Source organism: Callorhinchus milii, unplaced genomic scaffold (assembly GCF_018977255.1).
Source record: "Callorhinchus milii isolate IMCB2004 unplaced genomic scaffold, IMCB_Cmil_1.0 Scaffold6, whole genome shotgun sequence".
Classification (NCBI taxonomy): Eukaryota; Metazoa; Chordata; class Chondrichthyes; order Chimaeriformes; family Callorhinchidae; genus Callorhinchus; species Callorhinchus milii.
The window spans coordinates 8,431,542-8,446,496 of record NW_024704747.1 but is presented as its reverse complement, the minus strand read 5'-3'; the positions used below and the strand labels follow the sequence as shown (position 1 = coordinate 8,446,496).

The 14,955-nt window shown below is 36.2% G+C and overlaps 1 protein-coding gene across 2 annotated transcripts in view; it reads left to right on the top strand.

The window, feature by feature from the left end:
• Positions 1-14,955, top strand: part of rab3gap1 (RAB3 GTPase activating protein subunit 1) — a 30,020-nt gene that overhangs the window by 7,821 nt on the left and 7,244 nt on the right. For both annotated transcript variants that reach the window (XM_042336150.1, XM_042336149.1), the window contains exons 7-20: positions 1,360-1,525; positions 1,943-2,042; positions 3,723-3,804; positions 5,562-5,630; positions 6,547-6,620; positions 6,737-6,829; positions 6,941-7,113; positions 8,039-8,137; positions 10,122-10,294; positions 10,450-10,504; positions 10,921-11,301; positions 12,430-12,567; positions 13,001-13,228; positions 13,951-14,047. In XM_042336150.1, the coding sequence (XP_042192084.1) occupies positions 1,360-1,525; positions 1,943-2,042; positions 3,723-3,804; positions 5,562-5,630; positions 6,547-6,620; positions 6,737-6,829; positions 6,941-7,113; positions 8,039-8,137; positions 10,122-10,294; positions 10,450-10,504; positions 10,921-11,301; positions 12,430-12,567; positions 13,001-13,228; positions 13,951-14,047 (1,928 nt within the window). The remainder of the gene's footprint in view (positions 1-1,359; positions 1,526-1,942; positions 2,043-3,722; positions 3,805-5,561; positions 5,631-6,546; positions 6,621-6,736; positions 6,830-6,940; positions 7,114-8,038; positions 8,138-10,121; positions 10,295-10,449; positions 10,505-10,920; positions 11,302-12,429; positions 12,568-13,000; positions 13,229-13,950; positions 14,048-14,955) is intronic.

Here is a 14,955-nt window from a genome sequence, read left to right as displayed (position 1 = left end):
TAAGATAATATCCTCGCATTACAGCAGAGTATAATGGGAATGCGGTTTCAGGCTGTCTTAGAGATTTGTAGTGATTTACTGGAGTTTGCTTCATGTACTGTCACTCAAGATGACTCACTTTTAGGAGCTCTATGTGCAGAGAATCAGATGCACTGGTTATTAGAATAATGCAGTAGCACTCAGCTATTTTGCCGGTATCACATTTTTGTATTCAGCTATTCATAGCTGCTTTTAATTCTTTTTATTCAGCTTTAATTTCAGGTTTAAGGATGAGTGCTGTTACAGTTAGAAATTTTGGCTCATAAATTGAGACTTGGTCAGTCACCATTACCTGCCTCAATTATTTAAATCCATAAATTTCTGGAAAAAATAACTCTGTAAATCCATCAAATCATATAATTCCTAATCAGAGTCCTTGTCTTGAACCCTGTTTCTATTGCTTTTTGCTTGACCAGTTTTTCCCCTCCCTTTTCTGAACATCTTTTGACTCAATTTTTCTTCAACTGGAGTGTGGATTCACCAAGGATGTCATTGACAATTAAATGTTGGCAAGCTGTACAGTAATCGCAGCTGAACCCGATCTTGTGGTCTAGCAATCTTCATCAATTGGGCTACTTGTGATATGATACTTTAATGTACATTGTTCCTTGATGTTAATATTAATGCGTTGTATAAAACTATTAGTGGACGCTTGGAACACATTAACCACTAAGAATAAAGCACCAGTTTAGAGATCACACGTACTGTGTAAATTGTTTTCCAACAACAATCTATAAGTCGAGATCACAAAATGTCATCACCTATTGTTATAATCCGCATAATATTATACTGGACCCGCCTGTGCTTGGTATGTTTTGTACACATTTGAGTTTGTATTGTTATTGTTGTATAATGTTGTAATTTGTCTAATGTTATGCAAATTTGCCGTCCCGATTAACAAAAGATTGAGTACTGTTATACCCAGGGATGTAGTAATGCCAGAGCATTCCGGAACATTGCTCCAGCGCCTGAAATTCAGAACAAAGAGTCAGATGGATGGTCCATTGGGACTGTGGAATGGGTTTGGGCAGGAGGATGGTCCAATGGGAGTGGAGCGTGTGTGGATTGATGGGCAGGAGGATGGTCCAACAGAATATACCATTAAGCAGTCTCAACTGTATTGTCATGTGATGCATATATATAGAAATTACATTAAAGTTCCAAAAAGTTAACTGAAATATTGATAACAAAAATGTAGTATTAACTTAGTGACTGATGTATTAATAGTGATGAAGAATTGTCTAATGCAGCGTTCAGATTAGGAGCGCTGTGCAGAGATGAATAATTCATGTGTTTTATGTTTTTTGTACTTTAAACTAGTCAAGTGCCATTGTTTGTGCAAATCCAACAAAAAGCAAGAAGGATGTATGTGGGTGTTTGTGAAGGCCCTGGAGTTCGGACAGATTTTGAAATGGTTCACCTTCGAAAAGTGCCAAATCAGTACAATCATCTCTCAGGACTGTTGGATATTTTCAAATCGAAGATTGTAAGTATTTTATAGATATTTTAATTTGCTTCTGGGAACGTTCTTTGCCAGATGATTTAGACCAAGGCCTTGGGCCTGCTTTGTGTGCTCCACCTCACCATCGACCGCTGAGCCTTCAGCCAGTCCGAGCTCCCTCAGTCTCGCTCGCTCTAACGATTCGCCCAAACTAAAACTTCCCTCTGCTTTGTATGTGGCACCGTCTTTGTAAAGCACTCCAAGACAACATGACTCTGGGGTACTATATAAACTGTTTTTTGTTTGTTTAAATGTGCTTCATAAAGGAGCATCAAGTAATACTATATCTTAATTTAACCAAAGATTGTAAGATAGAATGAAATCCATATTTTAACTTGCCCTACTATATTCTCTTGGCGGCAATGTAGGTTAAAATAAAATGGATGCAATTTTCTCTTCTAGGGATGTCCTTTAATGCCTTTACCTCCAGTAAATGTGGCTATTCGGTTTACCTATGTGCTTCAAGATTGGCAGCAGTACTCTTGGCCTCAGCAACCACCAGGTAGAAGATTTTAGCTGTATGTGCATTGAAAATGCTAAGATTTTGAATAGCAGATTTCTTTTTGTGCAAATTGTTTATAAACGCACACGTTCTCCCTCTCTGTATTTGGTTTCCTTTCTTGGCTTTGCTGTTGTACTAGCCGTTATATGATCATCATAGGGGGAGGAGGAGGACAGTTTTTGTAATTGAGGATGCATTGTCTACCAAAGTGAAAGACACTGTGTAAATGTTAATTGTGGTACACAACTCAAATTTGAATGATTTTTATTTTGATGCCACATTTTTCCATTTAGCAGCAATTTTGTAGGTTAGGGACAGATGGCAGAAGAGTAATTAATAGCTGCAGTTTGTATAACAGTGACCGTGAGGTGAGAAACATACCAACTTGTATTGCAGTCCATGTTGGAACTCCATTAGCCTTTATATTCTGGTAATTTGACAGAAACAGTCGCATTTTGTACTTGTATTCATCTTTGAACATAAGGTTGTCTGATAGTTGTTTGTTTGTGATTACCAATTACATATTATCTGCATCAGTAACATGGCTTTCCTTGTCTTTATATAGCTGCACTTTGGTGGGTTTACAGTATATTCCAGCAATTGAGCAAGACTTCTACCATTTACCAATTGCTGTTGAATTATTGCCTTTTACCATTTTACTGCACATTGCCCTTTGCCTTTGAATGGTAGAGTGTTATGTGGAGTTGATGCCACACATGGTTAATTGCTTATTTCAGTGTGCATTTTGAAGTGAGACAGATTAAAGCTAGTTGGTAAGGTGCCACTGGGTTGCTTTTATGCAGCGTTGATCGGGTTGGGGGAGGGGTTATTTTGCCAACCAAGTCTTTCTGCTGGAGACTAAAAGGAAACGGAGAAGAAATATATGAAATAACTTTTTTTTCTTTGTTAAACAAACCTAAAATCTGAGTGTAGATTGTAATTTAAGACGTCAAATAGGAGGGGCAGAATTAATTGCTGTACCAAAAACTTTTGAGTTTTTAAAACGCAAACTTTATTAGAAAACTTTATTAGATTTTCTGGGTGCATTTCCTTGAAGCTAAATTCATTTAGATGGTCTGCCAGTCCGCACAAAATGTCATTGGCTTAGATTCAAAAATGGTTTTAACCCACAAAAAAATTAAACTTGATGGATATTCTCAGTTAGGTTTAATATAATTCAATTAATTAAGTTCAAGCTCTTAATGAATTCACATGAATTATACTATTATGTCTTAAAGAAGCATGGATACATTTTATTATTTTCCATTTTATTGATTTTGTTTGTGTAGAATTAGAAGTAACATGTTAAGTTCTTTTCATAAACTACTTCTTTAGTAGTTATTGCATATTATTTTGGGATCATGGGCTACATTATTCAGTGTATGAGCTAGGAGTTTTAAAAATGTGCTTTCTTTTTAAACTCTCTTTATCCACTGTTTACATGCTTTACCTCCCGACGTGAAAGGCACTATACAAATGTAATCTTGTTGTTGTTGTTTACATGCTTTACAAATGTTTTCCTAAAAATCTTTTTATTCTCACCTGAATAGTTTAGTGCTTTTAGAGTTGGTGTAAAGCCAAATAGTAATATTTTGAACAAAGGATTTCACATAATTAAAAATGATTCTTTTATTACTTCTTCATAGCAGAAGGAAGTTAATTTAGGGATTATTTCCTCAGATATTGATGCATTGGTTGGAGGAGAAGTGGGTGGCCTAGAATTTGGAAAGTTACCATTTGGAGCATGTGAAGACCCTATCAGGTGAGGTTGCCGGGGGGGGGGGGGGGGAACTGACACGGTCGAAGAGGAGGGTTTTCAGGTGCGACTTGAAGATGGGGAAGAAAGGGTCAAGGTAGAGGAAGAATATTCCAGTGTTTCGGGGTGTAGTGGCCACCGATAGTGGAACAGAAGGCACGAGGGACATAGAGGAGGCCGGAGCCAATCGAGGAGGTTGTGGGTTGGAGTGTAAGCAGGACAGAGAGGTAGGAAGGGCGTGAAGGAATATGAAGACTAGTGTAACGATCTTGAACGCGATCCATTCGGTGATAGAGAGCCAGTGGAACCTGGCTAGAACTGGTGTGATGGGGGTACGGAGTTTAGTACGGTTGAGTATACGGGATTGGGTTTCGGACTAGGTGGAATTTGTGGATACTGGAGCTGGGGAGACCGGCGAGGAGGGCATTTGAATAGTTGAGGCAGAATGTGATGAATGCAAACAACTATACAGCTATATAAATTAGGACTGTGTGACATAGATGTTTTAATTTGTCCTTGATTTTGAAATTATGGTTGCAAAGTTAATTTTGTAAACCAAATTAATATTCATGCCAAATTTTAGACTTATTTTAATATGTTTCACAGTGCTTTTTTAGTGGGCTGAAATGAATAATAAATGGTGCAGTAGTATATTCAATTTACAAGGCTATTTTCTCACAGATTAGGAGAGATAGTGCCAATATTTGCCCCTCAAACTATATCCCTGACCCCCTGGACAAAGCTATAACAGGTTATTTGAAAAGTAATTTATTATTGGCGCTTGTTTCCTGATGTATGCTAGGAACATTTACATAGGTGGCAGCAAGAGTCTTCTGGCATCTCCCTTAAGTGATTATTCTTCTCATGTGACCTTAGACAGCATTGTTGGCAGAGTTTTCAACCTTACAGGGTTTTGAAGGTCAGCCATATTCTGTCCTAACCTGATGCCTTCTATTTGGAGTGTTGTACAGTGACAAGGACAGCAAGGATTAGTAAATAGCAATCAGACCCAGGAATCTGGGGTGATTTTACCAACATGGGGTGTCATTTAATTTATTTTTAGCATCATTTATTTTTAGCATCATTATCACTCATGCCATTTGTGCATCACTCACCAAATGGCTTAAAAGATGGTCCTGTAGAGAAGAAGGTGGCCTTCCAAATTATAATTAGAATGACTGTGTTAGTGATACATTAATATTGTTCTGCTAGCTCCTTTGCTGCTGCAATTTGAAAGGTGGGACCAGAGCGTGTACCTCATACATTTCCATTTGGGCAAGTTTCCTTACTCCACACGCCTAATAATAATCCCTCCAAAACAAAAAACAATAATAAATTAGTCATTTTCAATCCACGACTGTTTGTGGGACAATGCTGTGCGCAATTGGCTGCCGCGTTCGCCCAGAGATATACAGTCAATTCACTTTACAGTCTATTCTGTGAAGCGCTTTGGGACGTCCAGAACGATTATTATTATTATTGTATTTGGGTTAAATTATATTTTTCTATGCATAATTTGCAATCAGTATTTTATGAAAACTAGAACTCTGTACACATTCTATTTGTTCTTTGTGGCAATAAACTAGATGTCTTTATAAAAAAAACTCAACGGTACAAAATTGTGAAAGGATATTTGACATTCCAGGTTCTCATTACCTTTTTCTCAAGGATTGTGTCTGGAGGCTCAGTGTAATTGATTGTTTAATAAACAGAAAGATCTTGTACTTTTTAAAGACTGAGGTCATGTCATATTTTTGTTTTAGTGAATTACACTTAGCCACCACTTGGCCTTACCTCGCAGAAGGCATTGTTGTTGACAATGACGTCTACTCGTAAGTAATGATTATTATCCTTTCCCAATGTATCTTATATTGAAATACATTTGACGTAACATATTTGTGTTTAACAAAAGTTCTGAGTTATTGATAATCTCATAATAGTTATATTCCTGAAAAATGTTTAATAATGTAAAATGTTATCTTTCTATGTATTTGAAATCAAAATTTTATGAAATATAGAACTCTGTATATGTTTGCTCTTTGTTGCAATAAAAGAGCTGTCTTAAAAAGTTTATGGTACAAATGTACTGCAATTCAAATGTACTATATTTGTTTAACAACATTTATTGCTTTGTATTTGGAACAGAACATTTATTAGGGCTGTTTGTCTCCATGTGCCCATTTAATTAATTAGAAGCAAGGGTTTGTAAAGATTAGAGGAGATATGAGAAATGCACTTTAAGAGAAAATTCATAAGTTGCTCAAGGATGTCATTCTTATTAGAGTTGGTAATACTCTACCAACTCATACTGATTATGAATTGTTAACTGGTAATATGTTAGAACATATGAAAATGGAGATGAATGAAAAAGTTCAAATCTTGAGCTATTGTAGCAACACCTCAATCATGATTATTGTTTACATCATGGACTAATTTCTATTTGCAAATCAGATTTGTTGCATTAATTCTTCAATTGAGAAATTCATGGCTGGCAAGTTGCAAATCCCCATTCAGCAAAGTCTGGAAAAGCTGATTGTGAATTTCACAAACCTAAGTTACATTTAATGCAACAAATCAGGTTTGTGAGTAACGTAGACAGTGTTTTTATTCCCTGCCCCTGCACAAGGCAAATTTCACCAGTATCTGGTATAATGTGATAATACTTTGAAGCAGTGCTACTGGCTTGCTTAAGCAGATTTTAAATACTTTTCACACTAATTAAACTTCTCATTCTTTTTCCTCCCCTAGGGATCTAGACCCTCTTCAAGCACCGCATTGGTCTGTCAGAGTGAGAAAGGCTGATAACCCTCAGTGCTTATTGGGTATAAATTTAATCCAAATTGTGGTACAAAAGTAACATACACAATGGAATTTTAACATTTTAAAAAAGAGAACTGCTTATGGAAATCTAAACTTTCATTGACTCTTAATTTTATAGGAGATTTTCTTACTGAGTTCCTTAAAATTTGTCGTCGGAAAGAGTCAACTGATGAACTTCTTGGAAAGTCAGCTTTTGAAGAAGATGGGAAAGGTTTCAATCAGATTTTTTTGATTCAGATAATTGTGCTTTTTACTCTAAAAAAACTACTTTTCTATAAAATGTGTACAATTGCGTTAGTTATAGTGAATTCTTCTTCAACAGAGAATACAGATATTACCCATGCATTGCAGAAACTGACAGACCCAGGCACAGTTCATATTCCTAGATTATCCACTATGTCCAATATAGTCCACAGTGCTCGCAAGAGAATGCACAGAAATAGACGTGTCGAAGAATCGCCAATTAATAATGAAGTCCTAAACTCCATTCTATTAGTAAGTGTATTTTGTTTAAAGTTATGCTGCTCAAAATCTTGCAACTTTAATATTACTTTCTTTTTCATTAAGTTTTGGCAAATTGTGTTTCACCTCAGTGTAGTATTACTATATTTTTAGATTATTTCCTGTAGGCAATTTTAGTATTTTGCTGTACTAAACTGAGTGAATTCACCAGTCATACATTTTTCAGTGAGATTATCATCACATGCATCATCATTTCTCAGGGTTCCTATCATGATATGCACAACCAACAACGTGGAATCAAACTATTTCTACCAATTCCACACCATGTGTTAAAAATATGAATGATTTCAAGTCCTTCCTCTCAATGAAATGTTCAGGTGATAATTACAAACAACTTGAGCGCTGCAGTTTGACATAATTTGAAACCCTCATTAAGATTCTGTAATTTGCTGTCCTCAATTTTATTCCTGTAAACTCGTTTTGATAATTAATGAAGTCAGCCAATTTGTTTTATAATGTATTTCTTACTCACCTTGTATCTTATTACAACTGACTATTAGCACTAGGAATGCTGCAACAAACCTATAAATTGACATGGAGCAAACAGCTATGGAGTGTTTACCAATTTGACGATTGACCATGTGATGCACAGGCTTTGCCTAGAGCAGTACAAAAGATAGGATCAGTGGGCCTTTTTCTACAGTATAAACTGTTTTCCCTTCCTGCTCCCCAGTGACTTAATCACTTATAACTTATTGCAGGTTTTTGTATTGCAGTTCTAAATAACCATGTTATGCACATTGTGTAAATATTTCCGAACAGGATATGAAGTTATTGAGGATTAACAAGTTGTCACAATGTACTTTATTTATATGTGTTTGTGCTGTTATTGTATTTGTATATACGGTTTAAATTGTCAAAACAAAGTTTGTTGTAATCTATTATTTTGTATATTTAGTTCCTGTTTCCAGATGCTGCAGAAAAGGCTGGAGAGGCATCTGATGTGACACCCAGCACCTCATGTGGAGTTGGAATGGCTGCAACTGATGAAGACTATGTAAGTGCCACAGTCCAATCAAATCATTCTAATTTGAGAGCAGCACTTTAGTAATTATTCTCATTAATTATTTAGCTGTCTCATATTGATGTTTATTCAGTACATAAAACCAAAAGAAAAATCAGTAATGGTTTATTCTCAGCACTCGCTCATTTAGGTCAGAAAATTGCTCTCATAATCTAGACTCACAACAAGGTAATCTAGCTACCACAACAGAGTAATACAGATTAAATTTAGTTATTTCTTTCTGTACTTTAATTTCTACCATTGATGGTATAAATTACACCACAAAAGGAAGCTATTTGGTCCTCTGACTTTATTCTTTTAATAGCTTTTCCACTGGAACCATAGACACTTATACCAATTTCCTGTTTTTTCTTTAAACTCTTGTTAAATATGATTATCTGGCTGCTTGTTCTAATGATTCAAGTGAACCTTAAAGATTTTATTGTATTATTTTGAGAAAGAGCAGGAGTTTTCTTGACATTCTGGCCAATATTTATCCCTCACCCAAATTTAGAGGAAAATAAGTCAAACATGTTTGTGTGTATGACATTATCAGTGCCCACTGTTCAAATTATTAACCCTTAACAATTTCTGCGTGCCCGTGTGCTTGTGGACTCCCACCAGCCCATTCTCCTAGAACGCATCTCCTTGCTCACCTTCAGCGGCCAGAGGTATCGACTTGGACTCAGTTTGAATCTCGTGAGCAGAAAATAGCTTATTTGCTATCTTCTGCTTGTGGGATTCAAACAATTACAATATCGTTAATCATTCTACTTGTTAGAGTTAGAATGACCCCAAAAAATACCATTTACCAGACAAATGCCATTGTGAGACTCTGCTGTGAGCAATTGGCTGCTGCGTTTCGTCAATAAAGAACAGTCACAATATGTTCTGTGAAGCGCTTTGAGACGTCTCAACGACGTGATAATGCGCTATATCAAATGCAGCGATTATTATATATTTTTTTGGCACTACTAAAAGCCGGGGCCGGGAAAAAATACAGTAAGTTCTGGTACTGTCATTATAATTACACTTAACCAGAAAATCTGGCCCGTCGGACTAGATCTTTTCCCCCAATAGTTCGCAGAGAAAACTGGGGTTTTAGTGTATAAGAAGGATTTATTAGCTCTCGCAAGACATATTACAAATGTAGGAATTGTGTTTGACTAGTTATGGCTTTATTATTCATCATTTGCATGATTTACTAATTGTTCAAAGTCTTAATGTTTAATTCTAATCCAGTTTAAAGCAGAAAAACAAATTGAAACAAATTGAGACATCTGTGTTATTTTAGACACTGACTGCATATTTTGTGAGCGTTTCACCCACAAAATGTAGTCAATTCACATTACTGTATATTTTGTGAAGCACTTTGAGACATCTCGAAGACGTGGTAAGGCACTATATCAAATGCAAAGATTATTAATATTATCCTTAAATCTTCACAGTTTTAACAAAAATGATTCTCCAACATTAATAATAATAATGACCCAACATGTATCTTAAGAACTAAAAATGTTAGTTCTTTTTTATATATTAGGTGCTGAAAGGATATATTTCTTCTCGCACTTCTCTCTTTTTGATTTTAATTCTCCCTTACTGAATTCTCACAGGATGGATCTTTCTGATTTTGGTCTGTCTCTTTATCTTACTCATAATTTCACCCATTACCTATTTTTCAAGGGGTAGATCTTCTTTTCGCACTCCTCAATCAGCTTGAGCTGATTGCCAGATCAGTACTTCACTAAGTAGGCGTAAATCATATTAAACCTGTGGTAGCAGTGTTCAATTGTCCAGTTCTTTGATCGAGTACCACAATTAGTATAATAGCACATTAGATTGGTGAAGTTTTTAAAAGGTGTGCGTAATGCATTGTTCCTTTCTGCTACCCCTTCATTCTGTATACTTGTTTAATAAAAGTTTGTTTCAGTTGACGTCAGTGGAGGCAGTAATTTCTTTTTATGATTTTTTTTATCAGAATCTCTACAGCCAGTTTAAGTCAGCTCCGTCAAACAGCCTCACATACAAGCTGGCTTTGTGTCTCTGTATGATCAACTTTTATCATGGAGGAATGAGGGGTGTGGCTCATTTATGGCAGGAGTTTGTGTTGGAAATGCGCTACAGATGGGAAAATAATTACCTTATTCCAGGGTAAGTTTTTTTTTCCTTAGGTTTAAGCTGGGAAGCTTGAATTTGAATCCTAGCCTTGTCACTTGACACTTTTAAAACATGTTTTTTTAAAAAAACTTGAAAATGACTCCTACAATGTACTCCTTTACTGATTAATTGTTAATTCTGTTTTGCAGTTTAGCTAATGGAGCCCCAGATTTAAAATGTTGTTTATTGCATCAAAAATTGCAGGTAGGACATCAATCTTTAGGTATTTGAAGAGGACACCATTCTTTGTGATAGTCTTAACTTCTATTGTTAGAAATTGTTTCATCTGAATTGTCAAAAAGCAGAAATCACTGGAAAAAAACAGCAGATCATATAGAATCTGAATGAGAAATTCTTCTCTACCATTTGCATGTTTTCTTAAGACTTAAATATCTTCATTTAGCCTGCATCACTATTTATGAAGCTGTAGTTTCATGTTCAGACTAAACTTTACGAATGAATGTAGGCAAGCAATTTTCTGTGTATGGGATGCTAAGCACCTGTATTGATATGATTAATCCAACTATATCTTAGATATGGTTAGGTGGACCAATGAGAATTTCTGTCTGCTGAGTATTGTTTTTTTTATTTATTGTCTAACATTTTATAATTTTTTAAAGATGCTGAATTGTTGTATTGAGAGGAAGAAAGCAAGAGATGATGGAAGAAAGCAACTGTCTTCTGAAAATGCATCGAGCAGTTCAATAGAGAGGAAATTGTCAAACAACAGTAGTGATAAAGAAAAGAAAGAGAAAGGGGACCCATCTCAGCAGAAATCCTGGGACTCCTGGAGTGACAGTGAGGAAGAATTTTTTGAATGTATCAGTGACACAGAAGAGCTGCAGGAGAGTGACAAGAAAGAAGGGGCAGCAAAAGGCGAGAGGAAGGTTGAGGAAGGNAAAAAAGAAACTCAAAGGTGGAAACCAGAAGGACGTCTACATCAGTACGGAAACATGACTCTGCTTCGTATGGGAGAGCTGCTGTATATTCCAGTTACACAGGTAAAAATCCGGGTTATTTTCAGAAAGGAGTATTAATTAAAAAATATTGCTACATTTTGAGACTGAAATAAGGAAAAGGTCAGAGACGCTTCATGTATATATGTTTTTATTTACATACATTAATAGAGAAAAAAATACAGTGGAAGCCTGTGAAGCTGGACAGATCGGGGCAGACGTTTTGTCCGACTTAAGCGGTGTCCGAGATTGACCGCGCTGTTCCCCACATCCATGCCTTGACTTTCAGCTTTCCCCACCTCTGCAACATTGCCCACCTCCGCCACTACCTCTCCCTCAATTTATGGCCGTTATCCATGCTTCTATCAATTGCGGACTTGTTAATGTCAACTCTACTTGGCAGTCTTCCCAACTCTTCCCTCCCAAGCTGCACATTCAGAGCTCTGCAGCTCGTGCCCTCTCCTGCACCAGGCTCTATGAGCCTATTACTCCCATCCTTGCCTGGCTACGCTGGCTCCCCATCCCTCAGAGAACTGAGTTCAAGATAGTCATCCTCACTTTTAAATCCCGATATGGTCTTGCTACATGCTTCTCTGTGACCTTCTAAAATTCTGCCAACCCGCCGTTCCTTCCACTCGGCCTGCTTCATGTTCCCCTTTCTGCCCGGCCCACTTTCAACAGTCAGGTCTTCAGGCTTTTTGCCCCAACTGTCTTTGCCTTGCTCCTTCCCTCGCCTCCTCTACGTTCTGTTTCAAGATCTTCCTCTTTGGCTGTGCCTTCGGCCAACGTCTCACCCGCAATTCTCTTGGCCCCACCCCTCTCAAATTTAACCCCCAACTGGTGTGCAAACCCTCGACTCCAGCACCTTGGAGTGTCTGCCCAACATGAGAAGGCACTGTATAAATCCAATTTGTTGTTAGAAAGCTACTTTCAAACAAGTAACAAACAAATTGCTTTCTCCCTGAACAAAGAAAGACATTTGTAGTCTTGTAGACTAAATTGACTAATAATTACAAAACTGCAATCTGCGAGGTTGAAGAGGTAAAGCAGATTGCAGTTTTGTAATTATTAATCAATTAAATGGTCAGATCAGATTCTTACTCTTTGACAAGTTCCAGTTTCCACAGAGAATAAATAACTATTTAATTACACAAGTATTTTTTTTGTTCCTAGGAGCCAGCACCAATGACAGAAGATTTATTAGAAGAACAATCAGAGGTGCTTGCTAAATTAGGAACTTCAGCTGAAGGAGCACACCTGCGTGCTAGAATGCAGAGTGCCTGTTTACTGTCAGATATGGAATCTTTTAAGGTATGTAAGAGAAACTGATTGAGATTCAGGGTTATAATGTGACACTTAAGCACTTTGAGTCCTGCATTACATTACTGGCAATAGTTAACATGAGTTAAAATGTCATTGCAGACTTGTTACTTTAATTATTAGTATTTAAACTGTTGTGAATACAATAACAGATTTGTCAATTAAATCATTACAAACATAATACAGCATTGATCATGAAAATATGGAATATTTATTGTTCACACATGTCCCTAACTCTGTCTGTTCAGCGCCTTGGGACGTCCTCCCGACGTGAAAGGTGCTATACAAATGTAATATTGTTGTTGTTGTACCATTTTTCTGTTAAATAAGTGAACTATCCAAGAAATCACAAGATTGGTAAATCTGAAAATACGTAATGTATATATTAAAATAGTGTATACGTCAAGGTGTTTGTTTATTTTAGGCTGCAAACCCTGGTTGCTGCTTAGAAGATTTTGTGAGATGGTATTCTCCACGTGACTATATTGAAGAAGAAGTCAATGATAAGATAGGTAACATAGTACTGAAAGGTGAACTGAGTGCCAGAATGAAAATTCCTGGCAACATGTGGGTGGAGGCATGGGAGTCAGCCAAACCAATTCCAGCTCGAAGACAGAGACGACTGTTTGATGACACAAGGGAGGCTGAAAAGGTATAGTTCATTAGTTCATTTAAATAGTTACATCAGGATGTTGTGATGACAAAGAAATCTGTTCTCTTTATAAAGGTATCATTTAGTTTTAAATTGTAGTTTTAGATTCAATGGGAAAAATCAAAAATTGAAGAGAAACAGTGTAAAGGAAAACCAAAAGTAAGAAATTGAAAAATTAGCAAATTATTTCTTCTTCCTCTCCCCCCACCGTTCTGTACAGGATAAACAAACCATGGGAAAAAGGACAGAGGAATTATATATTGTCCATAATAATAATAAAGAGCAGATTACAATATCTGGCCTGAGCCTTGGGAATAAGGGCTGTTGTTGCCAATTTGCGCTCATAATGCAGACTAAAACTCAAGGGAAGTACTAACAGTATTTGGTGACATTGTTTGGATGAGATATTAAAGTCAAGTTCCTGTTAAGAGTTTCTTATTGTGGGCTATAAAATGAGTGTGTATTCAGTATTCCCAGTATTTTTATGTTGAAAGTTTATTGTAGGAAAAAGACTACATGCCATACTTGGGGAAAAAAATGCAATTGTGGAAAAAAAGATTTAAAAAAAAGATATTTCAAGGTTTTCATGCACGTGGGAAAGGGAGAAATTAAAATCTACACAGATATGTTTTTAAGGTAGCCAGACTTTAAATGGATAAGTAAGCAGAATGAGACTTTATTATAAATTTGTGAGATTAGTAGATCTATTTTTTTCTTTTCAGGTCCTTCACTATTTAGTGGGATTGAAACCTGCAGACCTGGCTCGGCATTTATTACCATGCATTATGCATGCTGCACTGTTGAAGGTTAAAGAGGAAGGTAAAACTGTTAGAAAGAAGATCTAGAAAACAATGTTTAATCTTTTTCAGTAATTGCAATTGCTGCTTATGATTAACAATCTTCAGAACTCTGACAGAAGTTAGATTTAAAAAGGTGGTTAGCAATAGTAGTGAATCTAAAGTACTGTGTTTATCAATTGGCTTAAAAAAAGCTTGTTTCTTGCATGTCACAGATAATGTTATCATCTTTGTTTAAAAGCTGCTACTTTCGGCAAGCCTGGCTCTGTGAAGAGGATATAGGGGATGTAGCATGTTGGTATGTCATATGTGTGAGTTTCTGCTTTGTTTTTAAAAATAATGCTTAATTAGTTCCCTAAATTATTACAATCCAGGATATTTTCTATTGCACCTTCTACTTTCTTTTAATTTACAAGATGTTGTCAATACAAGCATGTTTTATCTATTCGCTAAAACATTATTGATAAAATAGGGCCAAATTTAAACAGAACTTTTGTGGTAGTCAATCATTATCATCATTTCCATAGAATGTTTGGTACAGTAATTCCCATCTATATGACAATAACCAGTTTCTGAACTGGTTATTGGTAAGGATTGAAATATAGTTATATTGTCTACCCATGATATAAATAAATTTATATTCCATTATTTGATTTCATTATGGAAATAGAACAAAATGCTGTAAATGGAGATTTTTTTTCAACAGGACAAACTTTAAATTTTTTATAGAAAACAAATCTAATAATAGTGTGTAGCAACCTTTTCCCTATGATATTTACATCAACAAAAGGTGTGTTACATTTTGTGGCTACATTTACCCATCGTAAATTACTCAAGCGAGAGAGCCTTTATGTATTTCTCAGAGCTTTGACTTTTCTTGCTTTCCAGATGATGTCAACCCGAAAACCGTTTTCAATTCTACTGGTCCTA